General features: G+C 38.8%; 1 protein-coding gene across 9 annotated transcripts in view; it reads left to right on the forward strand.

Annotated features, from left to right (window-relative positions):
• TCF7 (transcription factor 7) overlaps positions 1 to 21,273 on the forward strand; it is a 119,257-nt gene that overhangs the window by 59,080 nt on the left and 38,904 nt on the right. For all 9 annotated transcript variants that reach the window (XM_072145824.1, XM_072145825.1, XM_072145829.1 and 6 more), the window contains exon 4: positions 20,941 to 21,073. In XM_072145824.1, coding sequence (XP_072001925.1) covers positions 20,941 to 21,073 — 133 coding nt within the window. The remainder of the gene's footprint in view (positions 1 to 20,940; positions 21,074 to 21,273) is intronic.

Below are 21,273 nucleotides of genomic sequence, written 5' to 3' on the forward strand. Positions count from 1 at the left end.
TTATAGTCCGAAAAATACTGTATATTATATGAATATGTTTATCATCTTTACTGTTAATTTCTGTAAAAAGACTGCTTCAAATGTTTAGCTGTAAAGGTATGAGGCTGTAAAAGTAGTATGTATTAGGAAATATCATCTAAGCTTTTTCCCAATGTTTCTATTTGCTCTGATCTAAACGATATCCTAATAGGTTTAAACATGGTGTAGTTTAAAATTAACAAATTTGCCTGTCTGAGCTGCTTGAAAGCAATATAGTGATTTTTTTTTTTTTCCCCCCATCACCAGGTGTCGGGCTAGCCAACTCCTTTAAGTAATTGCTTCCTTGCAAAAATGTTCACATAAATCTTAATAGTACAACAAAATTTTGGTATATATATATATATATATATATATATATATATATATATATATATATATATGTATATTATTATATATATGTATATTATTATATATATGTATATATATATATATATATATATGTATATATATATATATAATATTTTCCCGCCCCCTTTTTTATTTTTCTATATTCCATTTCCCTGCTCCCCTCATCCTTTCCTTCCCTGTCCATCCTCCCTGCTCTTTCAGGGGCTATTGTCCACTACTGTTACAATGCCATGAATGTGTGCCCTTTGCCTGTTTGCTATGCTTTTATAATCAAATGAGTGTATTGCCTTTGTTGTATAAATAAAGAATTAAAACAAAGTGCTAGTATTCAAATCTTCAACTTTCTTAGCAGTTTTTGCCTTCAAAACACCAGAATATTTTATATCTTGGAACCTACATTTGTTTTCAATCAGTGTCTACCACCAACCCTTGGCTGTATTGAAGCCAGATTATACAGTATGGCTTTGTGGTTGCTTAGTTGGCAACGTTTGTCAGTATGTCATTAACAATGGTTCTTCTTTTCTTTTGATCATTAAAATTCCATATGGAATTGTTTTGAAAGACAACCACTTATATCCCTGCAAAATAGACATTACTCCCACTCATTTTGATGCTTCTATATTTGAATGGAAATAAAAACTCCTTCCGTTGAGCTTAGAGACTTTTAGTAAAGTGCATTAACTATTCCTATATTTATGGTGCATACTTTTCTAATTTCAGGTATTCACTTTGCTACTACTTCTTTGCTATGTGCTTGTTAGTACTTAAGTGTGGTCCAGCCAATAAAAAAAAAAAAGAAAAAGTTTTAAATAAGGGTGTACAAAAATAATTCTATTTTCACTTCAGTCCTCGACAGATTTTTTTGTTCCCTGCTGCTGCAACCTAAAACGGGGCCATGTGACATCACTTAACTTCTTTCATAAGCATTATATGGGATATTTATTAAAGGGGTATTCCGCATGATTCCTATACAAATGGGTACACAAAATATAAGCTAATATGTAATTATTTATTTAAAATTTTGCTCACCTTGGCAGAAAATGCTGCTGACATACACTTTAAGTAACAATTAAAATGCTACTGGCCCTTTAATCAGTCTGTTTATTTCCTCTGCGCAGAGCAGACACAGGACAAAAGATGGCCGCTGGTCACATGTCCACATCACATGTCCTGCACCTGCCTGGGAAGGTCATGTGATCACCACTAAGTTTGACTGTAGTCAGTTGGTTGCAGTTCATCCAGTATGGCCAGTGTTGTGGTGAGACGTCATCTCAGTGAGGTAATGTGCACTGATGGCAGTTATTCACATCTTTACTATGGTAACAGAGCAAGAAAGTCTGTTACATCATTACGGGGAGCAGAGCAAAAGAGGGAGGATGAGTTACTGACAACTAAAGGATCATGGAACTTGTAGTTTCCAGTGGCGGCCATCTTGGTGATAACTCTGCATACTTTAGAGAGGCCATAAATTTTGTAAATCATAAAATCAAACTATTTAAGCTCCATTTTGTGACTAATGACATTGAGATTTGTTATATTCATTTATTTATATCATCATGGGGTTTTTTGTCAGACGTTAATATTCCCGGAATACCCCTTTAAGACTGGCATATTGAGCGCCATTCTTAATTTTGTGCACTACACACGCTTGGGCTCTCGAATGAAATCTCCGCCAGGTTATGTAGCGGGTTTTCCAGTTGAGACTATAGTACATATTCCCTACTCCCCACCCGTCGCACCCAAAATGCCAACAAAAAGCTATGGAAATAGGGCCATTTACATGCTTTGTCCACCAGAAAACTGACATGTTAAAATTCCCACAATGTGCTTGTATTTACAGAATTGCTAGAAGGCAAAGTTAAAGGGGATTGGCAACTATTTAACATTGCCTAAATGCCTTTAATGCCGTGATAATATTCCCTGAATTCCCTGTATCAATTGATTCCTCATCCCTGATATTTCCTTTACTCCTGTGTGCAGATTCTCTGTAGGATCTTTCTTTACATGTCTGAACACTGATAATAAGGAGGGACCTGCAGCAGGAGATTATGGCTCATCCTGCCCCCCTCCCCTCTCCTTGTGTATGCTAGTGAGACAGACTGAGAGGGGGAAAAAACACACTGGAGGCTGCCATTAAGACAAACTGAAGGATTGAGAAAGGTGAAGAACAGTTTTGTAAAGATTCGGAGTGCAGCATGTGGAGAAGAGGGAAAGGCTGAAGTTCTCAGAGGACGCAAAGACACGGGTACATATCCATGCAGAGGCAGGTCTCATGGAAGAAATGTATTGAAAAGTAGCCCACCCCTTTAAAAATTACATTTTGTTTATAAATTTTAAGGTAAAAATAGCAATTTTACAGATATGACAACTTACTTAACATCACTAAATGGTAACATATGGAATATGTAGTATCCCTGATCATAAATTGTAAATTATTTATTTTTGTGCTTGGCGATTGGAATAGATTCAAATGGTGCGGTCAGATGTCAAAACAAGATCACAAAATAAAGCCTTGTGCAGTAGATAAAATGAAACAAGATAATTATTGATAATATAAATGATTAAAAATTTACCTTGGTATTGCCAATATATTGTGTCATGGTTTTGAAAGTTGTAAAGGGACGCAAGTCTGTCAAATCCAACCTTTAAGAATAAAACAAATATTTTTTTTCCCCACAACCCGTGATCTTTTTGTTCTCAAGAAAGGCATTCAGGCCTTTGTTGAACATTTAATCGACCATACCAACCTCCTGCGGCAGAGAGCTCCATAGTCTCACTGCTCTTACAGTAAAGAACCTTTTTGTCTATGGCGATGGTATAATTGCTGCTTTCCACTAGGCATAGAGGATAACCCTTGTCAGAGTCACAAACCTAGTTATAAAAGGATCTTTGGAGAGTTCTCGGTACTGCCCAATTCATTGTTAGGAGGTCTCCCCTCAGCTGACTTCTTTTCTAAGCTGAATATTGTGTTTTAAAGAAAACCTGTAACCTTGGACCCCTCCTTCACCACAAACCACACACTGTGTAACTTTTTTAGATGTCTTTTTATACATGTTCCACTGATGTAATCTGTTCAAGTCATGGAGGTAGAAAGTTACAGAATACAGTCTATATACCCCACCTCCTCAATTCTGATACTGCTAACCCAGCCTCCCTCATGATTAAGCTAGAAGTTTTTTGGGGTCTGTAACCCGGTAAAGATAACCACTTGAGGTACTCCTACAGATAATATAGATAATATTATTTAAAACCTGAAAAAAATAAAAATGTAGGACAGGACATACTTACCAAATGGTTATGAAATATCAGCCGTTTACAGACTTACATTTTAAATCTGAACTAGATCAGTCATCTCTGAATATGAAAGATGTGCATCTCTGGAGACAATTCCTAAAGGCAGCATGAGGCTGATTTCTCTTCATCAAGCCTCTTATGCCTCTCTTACGCCTACCTTCCTGAGAGAATGGTTAATGATGCAGCAGTGCTGAGTCACACAGTCCCTATCTGTCTGTCTCTCACTCAATGTTCCATCAAGGGATTGTGTAGAATTTTCTACCTTTCCTACATCTCTTTCAGGTCAGTTGTATATAAGTTTACAAACTGAATTTTTTAACATTGGTGTCATGGTCGCCAGTGGATAGTATCATTTCTTGTACAAAAGAGCAACTAGTAATACATGTAAAATATTTGTATCATGCCTGGTTCAGAACTATTTGTGTGTGTTGTATGTATATAATAAATATGTATATATTTATTTATATTACTGTCTGTATATTAATTATGCAGTTATACAGAAAACAGTCCAGTGAACTGCTACATTCTTCCCGTGTGTCATCCAGAGTTGAGCTCCGCTCACATGTTGATGGCATTTGAAAATGACTACAAGCAAAAGCAGGAATAGGACCTAATCTATCTTTTGCATCTCAGGCAGTTGCCCCAAGCACGGGGCTGTGTAATCCACAGCCTTGTGCATTAGCCCATAGAAGTGAATGGGGGGAGGACATATGTTACTTACAAAAAAACATCCTCATTCCTTGTTGTGTGCAGGTAGCCTTATTCTGAGTTTTCCTTTCAGCTAGTGTTTGGAAGGTAGCTGCTGGGGAGACACACGTGCCATTAAAAATTAAAGGAAATTCTTCTTCGCTTTTAATTTTTTTTATAAAGACACAACATGGAGAATATTCTAGAAAACAACTGCACAGCACTGTTGATAATGCTTTGAGGTGAGATGAATGACTCTGTTGGCTTCAGCCATAGCTGCAATATAGTGTACATTTCTCTGCTTTCCCAACACAACAAACTTTTGGATGTTTGAACTTGATTGACTTGTCTCTTTTCAACTGTATAAACTAATACTATGTCAAGCGCAGGACTCTTATCTTTTTTAGAAGAACCTGTCGGGCAAATTAACCAGCAAAACCATAAAAAATATATTTTCATAAACTGGCATTGCCCCTATGCCTACATTGTCCCTCTATATGCCTGTTAACTTAAACTATCAGGTCCTAAAGCTGTATGCAAATAACCTGATATGGGTCCAATGCAGAGGTCGCACTAACATTTTTCCAGAAGGGTAATAATACTCCTCTCACCATTTTTGAGGAGTATTTTTAGCGGAGGAAGAGTATGGAATTTTCAGTTAATACAAATATATAACTCCAAGTTGTATAAATTTTTAATAGCCAGCCCCAAACCCCCTACCTCCCCACACTGAGCAGGCTGGGGCTGCCGCCTCTAAATTTATTTCATTTATTTTTGGGGGGTTGAGGGCATAACACTTTTTTTACACGGTTTATTTTTTACTAGATAATCCTTCCCAAAAACATAAGCCTTCTGACCAATGCACTTGCGTTCACTAACTAGCAAGATGTGTTTGGCCGCGATAAAGTTGTTACTTACTAAGCACAAGTGTTTTGGTTCAGGGAGGATTTTTTTCAATACAATGTGAAAACATTGGGGTCTTTGGTGTATTTATTTATTTTATCCCTTACTTGAAATGCCTGGATCATTGTACAAGCACTGTCATCTCCTGTGTCCTCTCCTCCTCATAAATTGTAAGCTCTTATGGCGATTGTACAAGCATTGTCACCTCCTGTGTCACCTCATCCTCATAGATTGTAAGCTCTTGTGACCATTGTACAAGCACTGTCATCTCCTGTGTCCTCTCCTCCTCATAGATTGTGAGCTCTTATGGCCATTGTACAAGCACTGTCACCTTCTGTGTCACCTCCTCCTCATAGATTGTAAGCTCTTGTGATCATTGTACAAGCATTGTCACCTCCTGTGTCCCCTCCTCCTCATAGATTGTAAGCTCTTATGGCCATTGTACAAGCATTGTCACCTCCTGTGTCCCCTCCTCCTCATAGATTGTAAGCTCTTGTGACCATTGTACAAGCACTGTCACCTCCTGTGTCACCTCCTCCTCCTCATAGATTGTAAGCTCTTGTGACCATTGTACAAGCAATGTCACCTCCTGTGCCCCCCCTCCTCATAGATTGTAAGCTCTTGTGACCATTGAACAAGCACTGTCATCTCCTGTGTCCCCTCCTCCTAATAGATTGTAAGCTCTTGTGACCATTGTACAAGCACTGTCATCTCCTGTGTCCCCTCCTCCTTCTCATAGATTGTAAGCTCTTGTGACCATTGCACAAGCAATGTCACCTCCTGTGCCCCCCCTCCTCATAGATTGTAAGCTCTTGTGACCATTGTACAAGCACTGTCACCTCCTGTGTCCCCTCCTCCTTCTCATAGATTGTAAGCTCTTGTGACCATTGTGCAAGCACTGTAACCTCCTGTGCCCACCCTCCTCATAGATTGTAAGCTCTTGTGACCATTGTAAAAGAACTGTCATCTCCTGTTCCTCCTCATAGATTGTAAGCTCTTGTAACCATTGGACACGCACTGTCACCTCCTGTGTCCCCTCCTCGTTCTCATAGATTGTAAGCTCTTGTGACCATTGGACAAGCACTTTTACCTCCTGCCCCCCCCCCCTCCTCAGATTGTAAGCTCTTGTGACCATTGTAAGATCACTGTCCCCTCCCGTGTCCCATGCACTCCACCCATGCATAGAATTTTCAATCATAACTATTTTGTACTTTATTGAATACATCTTATATCAGGCTCAGGTAACCAGTATTAATTCAACTCCCTGGGAATAGGTCAGTCACACAAACCTTTGAGAACACCACAGCAGGCACAGGACCCCCACCACAGCAGGCACAGGACCCCCACAGCAGGCACAGGACCACCACCACAGATGACAACAAACTCCTTTGGAATCAAACGCTTCTCCACTCTCCTCCTTTCTCAGACTTTGCCAGGTCTGCTAGTGCGCATGTGCAGCTGTATATATTAGAGCTAGAGAGACGGGTCAGGAGGGGAGGAGGAGCAGAGACCCCTGTAAAGGTCACATGTCCTGTCCTCCTGCTTGTGCTTGCCCCGCCCCTTATTAGTGTAATGTGATTCCCCTGCTGCTCCCTATATGTGAAATGAGCTTGGAGAAGACAGTGACCGGCAGCAGTGAGTGTTCAGGGGGCGTGGCTTCATCTTCCCTTCTGCTGGCAGAAGCAGAGACCTCTCTGCAGTGTAGTGGGTCCATGTGCACGTGACTGCTCTGTGCGCTCTGCTGTCCGCTCTGCTCCTTACAAACTAGCAGGCGGCAGCTGCAAATCGCTACTGCGGAGAGCCAGCGCTTTTACAAGAAAATCACCAAGCGTATTTATACGCTTGGTGGTTTTTTTGGAGAGTAAATCAGCCTCTGCATGCGTCATAGACGCTTGTAGAGGCGTTATCGCGATCTCTGGTCCAATGAGTCATTATATTTAGCAGCTCAGCATATTAATGAGTGGGAGGCACAGACACTCCCTCAGTGCTTGACTTACAACCTGGTGCTGGTTCCTCTCTACTTCTTGGTTCTGGCTGCCATGCAGCCACTATCTTGTGTGAGAGATACAACTGCTCCATCTGTATTGGAGAATAGAACATGTCACGTACTTGTGTAGCTGATGTCTTTGTCTCTCACGTGTATAGAAGGAGAGAGCATGTCAGCAGATAAAGCACAGACACTAGCAATGCTTTTCTTTACATGACAAAGAGACATAAGCAGGGAGAGGGGAGGGGGAACAGCAGTGGTTTAACAAGACTTTAATGGGCCCTGGTGCAAACAAAAATACCAGAAATTGATGTACTGCACGCATAAGTAAATATATAGCGGCAATAAATGTACTTTACAAGAAGGCTGAGAGCAGAGACAGGCATCACTTATTGATTAAATCAGTCACCGTTGCTTCCTTCTCTCTCTGTTGTCCTGGTCCATCCTTGTCCGTATCCGGTCTCTCCATTTACACAGCCTCATTTACATAATATAGAAAATATGAGTTTAGAATGATGTATTAATTTACTAGATAAAGGCTGGGATGGAATCCTTGTGAGCTGCTATAACATTTAGTGGTGACAGAATTTGTTACAGACACCTGATGACAGGTGTCCTTTAAGTGGACACTATACCTTTCTCAGACTAGCCTTTATAGGAACAAACTTGGCACTTTAATTTATTTCATTCAAACTACTTTTTATGGAGACCACATTTTTGTACACTTTTGGTTTTAATTGGTTTTAGAGCATACCTAATAGCTGTTCATTTAATATGTTATAGTTTAGCCCATTATTTACACCAGAACTTGTGTGTTTTATATGATATGGTCTGCTGGTGTATGGCTGCTCCGATTTAGCAGCCATGTAGTTACCGGCTACGGGCAATCCTCCGGTTCTTTAGGTCTGTACTAAGGTTTGAATTTGTATTCAAGTCAGAACTGGTATATTTTCTAATTGTAACTCCAGAAAACAAAACTTTTGACCCTGTTACAATAGGATTTTCAAAACTTTGTGCTTTCACGGGTACAAGGGTTATGAATGAAACTGAGACCTTACAACTGTACACTGCAGCCTGAGACTAAAGAAAAGTATCCAGAGAGCTGCAATAGACTTCCCAGTGGGAAGAGGGGTCCGACTGTAACTAGGGGTTGTTTGTAAGGTGTTGTTCGTCTTACTACAGTCTTGACGTATTTAGAGCTCTTGTATGATAAATGCACATGTTCATCGTAGAATAAAATTTCAAGTAATTGTATGGGAGTTCACAAAGCTTAAAAGACAGCAGGGAAAGATGGCAGACTCCTCCAATTTCTTCCCTTTTCACTTTAATGAGATCTCTAATGTGATGATGGCCAACCTGCACCAACTTATTCTGGTAATTTGGAAATGGAGCATGTCTAGATCAATGCTCAGTACATGCTGAAACAGAGGATACTCTATTTAATTGCAGCTGGCAAACATACTAAGCAGAATTTGTTCCCCGATGACCACAACCATTTTAGATAAATCTACATATGTAATTAGACTCTTCAAAGCATCAGTTCAGTGCTTAGATTTCATTTCTCTCACGCTTTTTGTTACGCATAGAGATCTTTTACTCATGATTCTGTACTTTTTTATTTTAGAAATTACCAGAGTAAACAAAATGCAATATAATCATATAATTTAATGATATTATATAATAATATAATCATTCAAAAACACTTACTTTCACTGTTAAAATTGGTTATGATAAACTCTAGCTTGAACTTGCTTGTTTGATGCCGCCTTGTGTAGACAACATGGAAATATGTAATGCATGTTCAAAATGATTAAATAAACCCTCATCTGCATGCACTATATTACTCATACTGTTGAATCACAAAAATTTCAGGGTTCAGCAGTATATTCTCATCTTTCCTGCTGAATTTCCGTTTTACTTATTTGATGCTGGCAGTATTTATATGTTCATTCCTTATCAATGAGAACATTTTTTAAGCTAATAACTTCTTAAGTGACCAGAAAAGGAGACACATCAGTGATATAGGGCCAAACACTGACCCTTTTTTTCAGTATGTTTTTGGACTGTTTGAGGAAACCAAAGGCTCTTTCCAATTGCCTTAATTTGGACTGTTTTCAAGTGAATTATGCCTACCAAATCAAGTGAATCTTTGCCTCTTTCCGGTCATAGTTTTAGGAGTATAGTGGAAAAGAAGTTTATTGTAGTAGGTATATTTCACAAAATCCCACAAATGGTCCCAGGCCTCTGCAAAATGTCATCCATCGCTGTTGGTCTTCAGTTTTGATCCAGCCTTCAGCAAGGTAATAATGTTCAGTACGGTACTGTAAATTACCCACGCTGTCCAGTTCAAATATTTTTTTATATTTATGTTAGCATTACCAGCATTATGTTAGCAATGGGAATCCAATAATGAAGCATTTATGTAACATTACTTATGGAGAGGTTTTCTTTCCTTGCTGAAACTTGATTCTTTACCTTTCTGACATTTCATGTAGATTAAAGACTTGATAGCACCTAGAGGTATGATGTTGGTATTTATGTCCCATAGAATCGTCCCAGACAAACATAGCTAAAGGACAAAAAAAGTTATAATTAGATTAGTAAGGTGTGACATGCTCAGACACAAATGTAGCAATTAGAAGAACATCAATGAAGTGCTAACTATTAGCACTGTGCATTCCCTACTGTCACCGAACCTGAAATAAATCATTATATGCACATTGTATCTTCAAAGGATCTGACATTAACCCCCAGCATTGTGGAATTCTTGTGTTTTGTGGATAAAATGGCTATTAATCTTATATATGATATTGATACTGTTTTTGTCCACATAAACTATTTGAAATTAGTATAATTGAAACTTTTATTGCCAAGGGCTTTGTTTTTCCTGATACAGAGCTCATAATTTACTCCACAGATGAAGATTTCAAAATAAAAGGCTGTCTACCTGCCGACACAACTAGAAAATTATGGCATATTCAGTGAATTGAACATGAACATATGCTCTTACGCTTCATCAGTATTAGATAGAGACATCCAGCAGGTTATGTTTTAGGTAGAGCTCTCTAACAGGAAAAATGAGCTGTGCTCATTAAGAAAATAACTTGGTAAAGAATATACTTTGTAAATAAAGTAAATGTCTAGAACTAAAGCACTACAGCAACCATACATGCAGTGTTAACGAGTACCTTCAGTATTGCAATTAGTGGATGTGCATCCTGAACAAATAATTAATCTCCTGCAATCTCTGGCTGAACTGATCAGACACACAGGGTCAGCTAACTACTGGACAGGTGGGGGCTCACTCGGTTTGGGACACCAAGCAGCACACCTCCATCCACACTTACAGCCCAAGAAAAAGCAGGATCCAGCACCTCTGACAATAGATTCCTGCAATCCTCTGAAGCACTAGGTTTTCTTAAGACTAAGGTTAGAGATATTGGGGCAGATAAACTTACCTGGTCCTGTCGCGATCCCCGAGGTGCGTTCTCTGATGAGGATGAAGTCCGACGCAATTCTTCAAGATCGTGCATCCATTTTCCTGCATCTGTCACTTCCCCGCCGAGGTCCGCTGGAGTTCACCTTCTTCTTCCCGGTGTATGTGAGTGCATTGTCAAGACATTGTCAACACAATTTGAATTTTAAATCCCGTGCTTAGTCCGAATCAGTCAGGTTGTCACACTCCCCAAGGCGCATGCAAGTCGGCGCGATTGCGACAAAATCTGATTGCAAAATAGTAAGGAAACCCGACGAAAATATGCCATGCGGACCCTTAGTAAATGTGCCCCATTGAATCCAATACCTCAAGGCCAAACCACCCACCCATACTACGCATTGCAACATTTTACTAGTCAATTTATAACAGCTGGCTGCTATTTTACAGATGATTGAGAACTTTTATAAATTGATACATGGCATTGCACATATAAATTTATGGTGGCTCGTCCAACCCTTGCTTATTATAGCTGCTTTAAGTCCCAGCTTGATCATTCTAACGTATTTGGTTTCAATATTTTGGATAATATATATATTTTTTTAATAGAGATTAGTTTATTTAGAAATTAAAATCGGGGTACAAAACATTGACAATCAGTACAAATAATACATAGCAGATATCATTTTAATGTCAAATATAAAGGAATAGAGTACATGATTACAAACGTACATAAAACATAGAAAAAAGTGTTTCCAACAAGATACGAATATTTGTAAGTTATGTTTAGATATTGTGAATCATAAACGTCTAATTAAAATACCACGTTAGCCAATATGATTCCCAAAGTCCTGTATATCCTCAATTCTGCTCTTATATAAAGTTCCTAATCCGATATATGACTCCGGAATTCAATTGCATTAGTAAGTTGCATGATTCTCCTGCTGCCCTGTTCCCCACCCACCCTTTAGCACACTGACTGGGGGGAGCATGAATATAAACACCATCTTCCTTTATCCAACCACTTTATCTGCCGCTCCGTTCCATAAATGCCATATTTTCTTTCTAGTTCATCTGTCTATTGTGCCTTCATAATTTTTTTTATCCATAAAGGAAACCTATGCCATGATCATATATTTGGAGCGTCCTTTGAACCCTATTTACAGGCAATACATACAAGAACTGATAACCAAAATCCTACAAAAGACTTCTTCCCAAAAAATTAATATGTCCAGACATGTCCAGACTAAATGAAAAAAAATCTACTTCTGCATAGTGACCCTTCCAACATTTCTCACTATTTCTCACGTGTATATATTTTAGAAACCATTTTGTGATTTCCCGCATTCCTATTAAGACTCAAACAATCATGTGTGTCTAACTGTAATATTATAAATTGTTAAGTACTTTTTAAAGCATGTGATAATTGCCGATTTCGAAGTCGGGCACCATTCTTCAACCTGTAAATTCTTTGTAATACAGAAAAGGGCAGCATTTGTCCATCAGCCACTATTTGTGAAATACATCTAATTCCTAACCTCCACCATCAGTTTGGAATTTTTATCAGTACTAGCAGATTTGAATGGGTACTCCAGTAGATAACCTTGAAATTGAAATGTATTTTTAAAGAACTTCCAAATCCTTATCAAGGTATTCACAAGGGCCCACTTTTTGAATGCCTCTCCCTTCAAAAGGGAACCTTCCAACAATTCAATTATTGACTCTTCCTTCCCATAGGACATTTGAACCAATTCATCGACTTATCTGAGAAGATAAATAATATCCTCGAAAAATAATAATCCTAAACCTCCCTCCCCAATGGGTCTATCAATTTAAATGGGAGCTTAGGATAATACGTGAAGTATTTGAGGAAGGAGGGCCATATTAATAAGCCCTACCTTATCCGTCTTTGATGGACCATTCGTTTCAACATCTCATAATAATCCTCTAATTTATTAGAGACATTGATGCCGAGTTATTGAAATCTGTCCACACACACTAATTGTTGCTCTCCATTCTTGAGCCTCCTTGTCCAGTGGCATTAAAATGGGCTGTCCCCAGTTTACCTTCAAACAGTTACAATCTAAAGGAATTCCTCTTGTCAGCAGGGTTTGATTTGTTCCAGACAAATTATTTTAGTTTTAATGGATATTTTTTTTTTCTACAAATTGAGGGACCCCAATGGGATCTAAATTCATCCCTTCCATGGTAAACTTATATATGTCTCGGTGGGAGGATAGCGTCGTCTATGACTCTGCCAACCCCTTTAAACAAGATATACTGTGGTTTGGCAGATTAACAGACGACATCCTCATCATTTGGAGAGGTCCTGAAGATGGAATTGATTCATTTAGAAAATACATCAATGACAATACTTGTAATTTTAAAACACAACTTAAAAGAAACTGTTCATAAGAGGAAACATATCAGATACGGTGTGAACAATTGGCCTCCAATCTAAAGCAATGTGGCTACAAAAATTGGCACATTAGTGTGAAGCAAAAAAAGCATAAAAACTGTAAATGGAGATTCTCTCTTATTCTCTACTTAACCTTTCGAATAAAAACAGGAATAAAAATGAAAGGATTACCTTTTCCACTAGGTGTAATAGCAATTATGGAGAAGTTTGTAATATCATTAGAAAATATATTACCAATGTTGAATTGTGATAAAGTTTTACAAACTGTTTTGAGAAATGGGGTACAATTTGTGTCTAGACAAGGGAGAACAATAGGGAGCATAGTCTCCCCTAGTTTTTATAAAGAACAAAAAAACAAAAAGGAGTTATCGCAAAAATTGATTTTTTTGCATTTCATGGGAGTAGTATCCATATGTGTACGTATCCAAAGAAATGTAAAAGCATAGAAAACAATAATACAGGCAGTCCCCGGGTTACGTACAAGATAGGGTCCGGAGGTTTGTTCTTAAGTTGAATTTGTATGTAAGTCGAAACTGTATATTTTATAATTGTAGGTCCAGACAAAAAAAAATTGGCCCCAGTGACAATTGGAGTTTAAACATTTTTTGCTGTAATGGGACCAAGGATTATCAATAAAGCTTCATTACAGACACATTACAGCTGATCATTGCAGTCTGGGACTATAGTAAAGTATTCAGAGAGCTTCACCAGAGGTCAGAGGGGTCTGTCTGTAACTATGAGTTGTCTATAAGTCGGGTGTCCTTAAGTAGGGGACCGCCTGTAGTTTGCATGACATAAATACCTTCAGAAATTGTAATACAAAATATGCTATTTATGTCATACAATGCATGAAGTGTTTTATAAGATACATGGGCAGTACGAAATGGAAAATAAAGGACCGCATAAGTGAGCATATTAGTGATGTAGTGAAAAAGAGCAAAGGGATTTCAGGGGTCACCAAGCATTTTATAGAGAAACACAATAGAACAACCAATAATTAATTTAAGATTTTTTTGGTGTTGAAAGAGTTAATCAACCTGAGGTGGTTGGGTTAAAATCCTATGAAAACGGGAGGCTTTTTGGATTATGAGTATAAATAGAATGTCTCATGGAATTAATTTTAGAGAGGATTTAATAATGATTTTCTAAATAATGTGTTCGTTTTTTGCATTATACATATAGAAGTGTGAAATATACACTCACCGGCCACTTTATTAGGTACACCTGTCCAACTGCTCGTTAACACTTAATTTCTAATCACATGGCGGCAACTCAGTGCATTTAGGCATGTAGACATGGTCAAGACAATCTCCCGCAGTTCAAACCGAGCATCAGTATGGGGAAGAAAGGTGATTTGAGTGCCTTTGAACGTGGCATGGTTGTTGGTGCCAGAAGGGCTGGTCGGAGTATTTTAGAAACTGCTCATCTACTGGGATTTTCACGCACAACCATCTCTAGGGTTTACAGAGAATGGGCCGAAAAAGAAAAAACATCAAGTGAGTGGCAGTTCTGTGGGCGGAAATGCCTTGTTGATGCCAGAGGTCAGAGGAGAATGGGCAGACTGGTTCGAGCTGATAGAAAGGCAACAGTGACTCAAATCGCCACCCGTTACAACCAAGGTAGGCAGAAGAGCATCTGTGAACGCACAGTACGTCGAACTTTGAGGCAGATGGGCGACAGCAGCAGAAGACCACACCGGGTGCCACTCCTTTCAACTAAGAACAGGAAACTGAGGCTACAGTTTGCACAAGCTCATCGAAATTGGACAGTAGAAGATTGGAAAAACGTTGCCTGGTCTGATGAGTCTCGATTTCTGCTGTGACATTCGGATGGTAGGGTCAGAATTTGGCGTCAACAACATGAAAGTATGGATCCATCCTGCCCTGTATCAACGGTTCAGGCTGGTGGTGGTGGTGTCATGGTGTGGGGAATATTTTCTTGGCACTCTTTGGGCCCCTTGGTACCAATTGAGCATCGTTGCAACGCCACAGCCTACCTGAGTATTGTTGCTGACCATGTCCATCCCTTTATGACCACAATGTACCCAACATCTGATGGCTACTTTTCAGCAAGATAATGCACCATGTCATAGAGCTGGAATCATCTCAGACTGGTTTCTTGAACATGACAATGAGTTCACTGTACTCAAATGGCCTCCACAGTCACCAGATCTCAATCCAATAGAGCATCTTTGGGATGTGGTGGAACGGGAGATTCGCATCATGGATGTGCAGCCGACAAATCTGCGGCAACTGTGTGATGCCATCATGTCAATATGGACCAAAATCTCTGAGGAATGCTTCCAGCACCTTGTTGAATCTATGCCACGAAGAATTGAGGCAGTTCTGAAGGCAAAAGGTGGTCCAACCCGTTACTAGCATGGTGTACCTAATAAAGTGGCCGGTGAGTGTATATACTAGTTATTTGCCATGTAAGGGAAATGACAAGTGAAATGTGATGTACATGCCCATGTAGTCCACATTTTGTTTTAAATTAGGTTGTTTTTTCTGTAGAGTGTAGCCCTGATTAAGGGGTAAACTCCTGAAATGCGTTGGATTTTGCAATGGACTTTTTAACTCATGAAATAAAGATAAGTGGATTTTAACTCTGGATGTTGGGCCATTTTCTGAAGACTTTCTTCCGTCAAAATGCTGTATTGCTTGTAACGCCAAAACATTGAAGTCTATGAACATTTTCTAGGCCTGCATCTATTGGCAGCAGTGGAAGCAATGATGCATTCTATAGAGTTGTAATCTTCTAATCAATATCTGTCTATTAGAAGTCCTAGTGGCCACAGAGCAAATTACAGGATATACTACTTTGTTTTGAATCTAGATGGTGATCTGAAAAGGATTTTCTAAATTATGATTAGAAAATAAGTCTTTTTCTGGGGATGCCTTCCCTTTTGTATGTCAGAATTTTGAATATAAAGGGTGACCTTTTTCAGTATGTTCAGGTTCATAGCTTTTTTTCTAGAAGAAAGAATCTTTGTGTAAAAGATCACATGCACTTATGCAACCATATTTTATCCAGTGCATTCAGTCTTGACTGAAAAATTAATCCCTTTTGTGTATACAGCTCACATGCAATTGGTCATATTATAACGAACAGTGTTCTGTAAACTTTGGTTGAAATGTGTTCTTATGTAGGAATAAGAGCTACATGTGTCCTCGGGGTAATTTGTTTCATAATTGGTATAATCTAGATGTTCCTTGATTTAGGTTCTACGAACAAAGGGACTTGCTAGTTTCAAATTCTTTGCTGGATTTTACCTCAGAGTCCTTTGATGTGATTTAAATAAGGCTGAGCCCTCTCCATAGCCAGTAAGTGTTTGCTGCAATCTGCTAGCACTGATCGCCGCGGATGTTAGCCTGTCCATTTCCGGCAGCTTCAAAAAGATGGCGGTGCATGGGCGGTGAAAATCACCGCTCCCCATGACGTCATCGGGGGCGGCGATTGGTTGCCATGACAGCTTCGGGTCTGGTTTTAACCTATTCAATGAATGAGGAGGAAAATCCCCATATGCTGCCATACTGTAGTATGGCAGTATATGTTAGGATCAATCAGACAACCCAGGGTTAAAGTACCCTAGGGGTCTAAAAAAAAAAAAAAAATTTTAATTAAAAAAAAAAACTATAAATTCAAATCGCCTCCCTTTCCCAAGAAGTCATATAAATAAATCATAAAAATCATAAACAAGTTGGGTATCGCCGCTTCCCAAAATGCCTGATCTATCAAAATATAATAACGTTTTTTTCAGAGTTTAACCCAGAGTTTAACGGAAAATTTTTAAAAATATAAAAAATTTTAATAAAAAGTTACCAAATGGCACAGTCCTAAAAAAAGAAGCATTGAAAACGTTATCAAAAGTGGCAAAAATGAAGCCACCCATAGCTCCGTACACTGAAGTATGAAAGTTACTTATATAAAAAGTGCAGGAGGTTTTCATTTTTGTAAATGTATGAAAACATTCTAACACCTATATAAATTTGGTATCCCCGTAATCGCACCGACCCACATGTTGCTATGTAAGCACTTAGGACAATGTCAAGGCAAAGTGAGATTGCTAATAGCTACCCCACCCTTCCAGAGCCATCATAGGGCACATGCACTGTCTACAGAAGCCAGGATTAGTTTATTTTACCTGCTGTGGAATAAAATATCCATCAAGGAAGGCTGGATTCACATCTGCAGGTGTGTTTCAGTTAGAAGCCCCCACACTGTTGGCAGGGAGCGGGTAATATTAACGAAACTATTAAAAGGCATTGGAATTATTCAGATGCACGACAAAGAAATACTTGAAATCAACATGCCAGAGACTATTGGAACCGAACATCATTTAAAAATTGCCTCCCTGATGACCGGTTCCCTTTTAAGCTTGCTTAATGTTGGTGATGCTTGGAACCTTAAACAATAGCTTACATGCCTACATAAAAGATGTGAACGTTTTCATGCTGATTGTTCAATTTATACACATTCATTGCAAGCTTTCACTATTACAACATTTTTGCCATAAGGGAGAAAATTGCACCAATGCCAGAATTTGGAATTCAATACAGATACTAAGTGTAGTAACACAATACTAAAACCATACTTTTCCATAAAAAAAAGGAACTTTTTTGGGCATCCGCACACAATGGAATGACTGTGGGTTCTACCTCGGCGGTAATCCCGCACCCAGCTGGTTTCTGCCGTTTGCGAAATTGACAGGGTTATCTGATTTGATATCAACATCCACAGGGATAAATGACATGTCCTGATTCCACTTCATATTTTTCCCGTAATGTGTGTATTAAAGCTCTTAGACTGTTCCTCCCAGTGACAGCATGTATATCTATAGATGCTCAATGGTAAAGCTCTTGACTGTAAATATATAAATAATTTAGACTCCTTCATATCCATAGCTCCTAACCATCCCGGGACAGTCCCAATTTATTTTTTTTTTTTGCTTTTTTGGGGTTTTTTTCCCCTCTGCCCCGCATCACGGGCAGCTGGGAGATTGTCCCAGATATTCCTTTCTGGGTACCGACTCTGTGTCCGCATAGTATATACTTACAAAGTCAGAACTTATAGTACTGAATGGCTTTTACAGACATCGGGCAGCGAATCCTTTTTGAGAGATGTGCCAGGTTAGCGGAGAGCAGGGACCACTTCATCAGGGAGACATCACCATCTGTCCATATATGGTCACTACATCTCCTAGGGATTCCCCAGACACAGGCTCTTATTTAAATTAATTAAACTAAATTTCTGCCCAGCCCAGGATTCTAACCCAGACCTCACAGCTCCACTTGCCATAGAGAAAGATAGAGCCTCTTACCACTAAGCTATGGGCTTAGTGAATGTCTTGTCAATAGATTTTTGGTAACTAAGAGCTGTCACTGTTGCACTGTGACACACTTGCTGCACTGATATATAGAGAGGGATCGTCTCAGAGATTATTATTGTAATTTATGAGACAATTTTTTTTTTTATTATTATTATTATTATGGAGACCATTATTATTAATAACAATAATAAAAATAATAATTGTCTCTTTACCTTCCAGAAATGTTGGGAGGTATGCATGTTATGTGATTTCTCTGATGACTGTTCCTGCTGTGCTGAAGCTGACATTTTGTCAGAGAGGATTCCCTTGAGCAATACAGGAACCAACTGTGTCCTACAGCCACTACAACAGGAATCCCTAAAAGTGCATAGTCGCCCAGTACAGGAAATGACATAACACTGGTATTGAACCGTAATAAGCCTTCTGGTATCGAAAGTTCGATGCTTAGTGCAACTCTAATGAAAGTAGCAATTCTATGTCCACTGCTAAACTTTTACTTTCCTATTACAGTAAATGATGCTCAGCCGAGCTGTTGAGAGGGATAAGGAGTAATAGAGGTCCTGGGCAATGGCCATTCTGTACACGTTATCAAAAATGTAATTACAGTATTTTTTGTAAATTCTGTTTCCGTAATCAGAAAGATAAAAATGTTGATAGTCCAGTACAATTCTTCTGCACGTAGTCCCAGTCTAGAAAAAAGAGAAAAAAACATAAACGTGTAAGGGCCCTGTGGCCTTCCTAATGAAGCAGTGATGATGCTGTAATACAACTGTAATACAACTGGAGGGCTCAACTTACAGGCTAGAGGTACACATCAAAAGATGTATCCGACCGCATTCCTGGATTTGTAAACAGAAGAATGACCCACTGGTTACTCAAGCTGTGCAAGGGGCAGTCATACATCGCCCCCACAGTCAAACACATCGCTTGGCCTACTGCAATTTCTGCTCCTCACTAGAACATTTATTGTCAATATTGATCACCGTTTCCATATAGCTTTTTACCCCTTTCTAGCATATGGGAGTTTATGTGACTTATACTTTGTTTTTTTTTTAGGGTAAATCTGGTGAACCTATATATCCCCTGTCGGCATTTGGTTGCTTAACCCTATGTGTACCAATTCTTGTTACAGGGATTGGGCTGTCCATCCCAGTCTTTGACAATAGCTCTTACATATATAGGACCACACCTTTGTAATAGGTCATTACTAGGGCCAGTTACTTAGGGTAAGGTTCCAGTAGGGACTGTGGCCATCTAGGACCACAGTTCTGAGGATAGGCATTTAGAGATTGGTAGACGTCTGAACCAGGGTGTTCTTGACCCCTGTTCACACCAACATTCTTTCCTGTCCAGTGTACCTTGTATGGATGCAATGTTTTATAAACTACTGAACAGTTATACGGACATTCTTTCTTCTGTTTACAATAATAACCAATATCCATGCACAGCCAAACGGACGGATATATCGTTTGACATGTACCGCTAGCCTATAAGGTGAGCCCTCAATTAGTTGTATTACAGCATCATCATTGCTTCATTACTTTTAGGAGGCCACAGGGCCCTTACACGTCCATGTTTTTTCCTTTTTTCTACGCTAGCACTTCGTGCAGAAAAATTGTTCTGCACTATCAACATTTTTTTTATCTCTGATTACAGTAAAAGTTATGTTTTACATCACTCATTTTTTCCAATAATTTATAAGTGAAATTAGGATTTATCCATTACCCCTTTTTCTTGTGGTATATAAATTCTGTTTCCATATATTTCAACATTCAACAAATTCACAGGTGGTGAATGACTGCTTTGAATTATTTTCCCACTGATAAATGGGAGATTTTATGTGAATAAACGCATAGGAAACTATTAATTTGAGGATTGCATTGAGAAGCAATCTGGGTCTCCTGACTAAAGGAGTATTCTCGTCTGGGCATGCACATTCTGTTTCGTTAATCTGCTATATATAAACATTTCTTCAATTAGATGTTATTTTAAAAATTTACCTGCGTGAAGATAATTTCTCATAAATGTAGTCATATTGTCCCTTAGAAACAAGGCTGTGTCCTTGGATACGGCCACCTCTGCTGGAGGGATTGTACAAAGAAACAAAAAGTTTTTGTATATAAAATATGCAATATACTGCATGTCCCACAGCCGTCCTGTGGTAATGATTGCAGAATGCAGGAGGTCATGCAGGACTCAATACTGCATGTCTGTCCACTGCTGCCAGTGGGGTGGTTGTATCTGAGGAAGCTATCTCGTTTCTAAAGGACAACATGACTACATTTATGAGCAATTATGTTCACACAGGAACATTTTTTTTTAAATATCCAATTGAATAAATCTTTACATATGGCAAATGAATTAAATTAAATGTAAATGCCCAGATGAGAATACCCCTGTAAGTAAAGAAAATTAACAATCCTTACAAAAGTTTTGTCATTTCATTTATCTAAAACTTGTGTTCCCTGGTTAAAATAAAATATTTTGTTTTTGTCTTTTAGTCCAGTAAAGTTCCTGTGGTGCAGCCTTCGCATGGGGTACACCCACTCACACCTCTCATTCCATACAACAACGAGCCATTCAGTCACAGTTCCCACTCGCCACATCTTCCTGCAGACATCAATCAAAAACAAGGTAACGGGGATAAAGTAAAGAAATATTGGTGCTTAGTTATCCTGATTTTTATTTTCATTAGTTCAGTCTAATTTTACAATGTAAAAATGTATTCAACTACAGTACATGTACACATGGACAAGAGTTTGAGAAGTGAATAGAGGAGAAGTCTGAATACATTGCAAAAAATATCAGTAATTCTTTGCAATATTTTGGGCAAC

Source organism: Engystomops pustulosus, chromosome 4, assembly GCF_040894005.1.
Source record: "Engystomops pustulosus chromosome 4, aEngPut4.maternal, whole genome shotgun sequence".
NCBI lineage: Eukaryota > Metazoa > Chordata > Amphibia > Anura > Leptodactylidae > Engystomops > Engystomops pustulosus.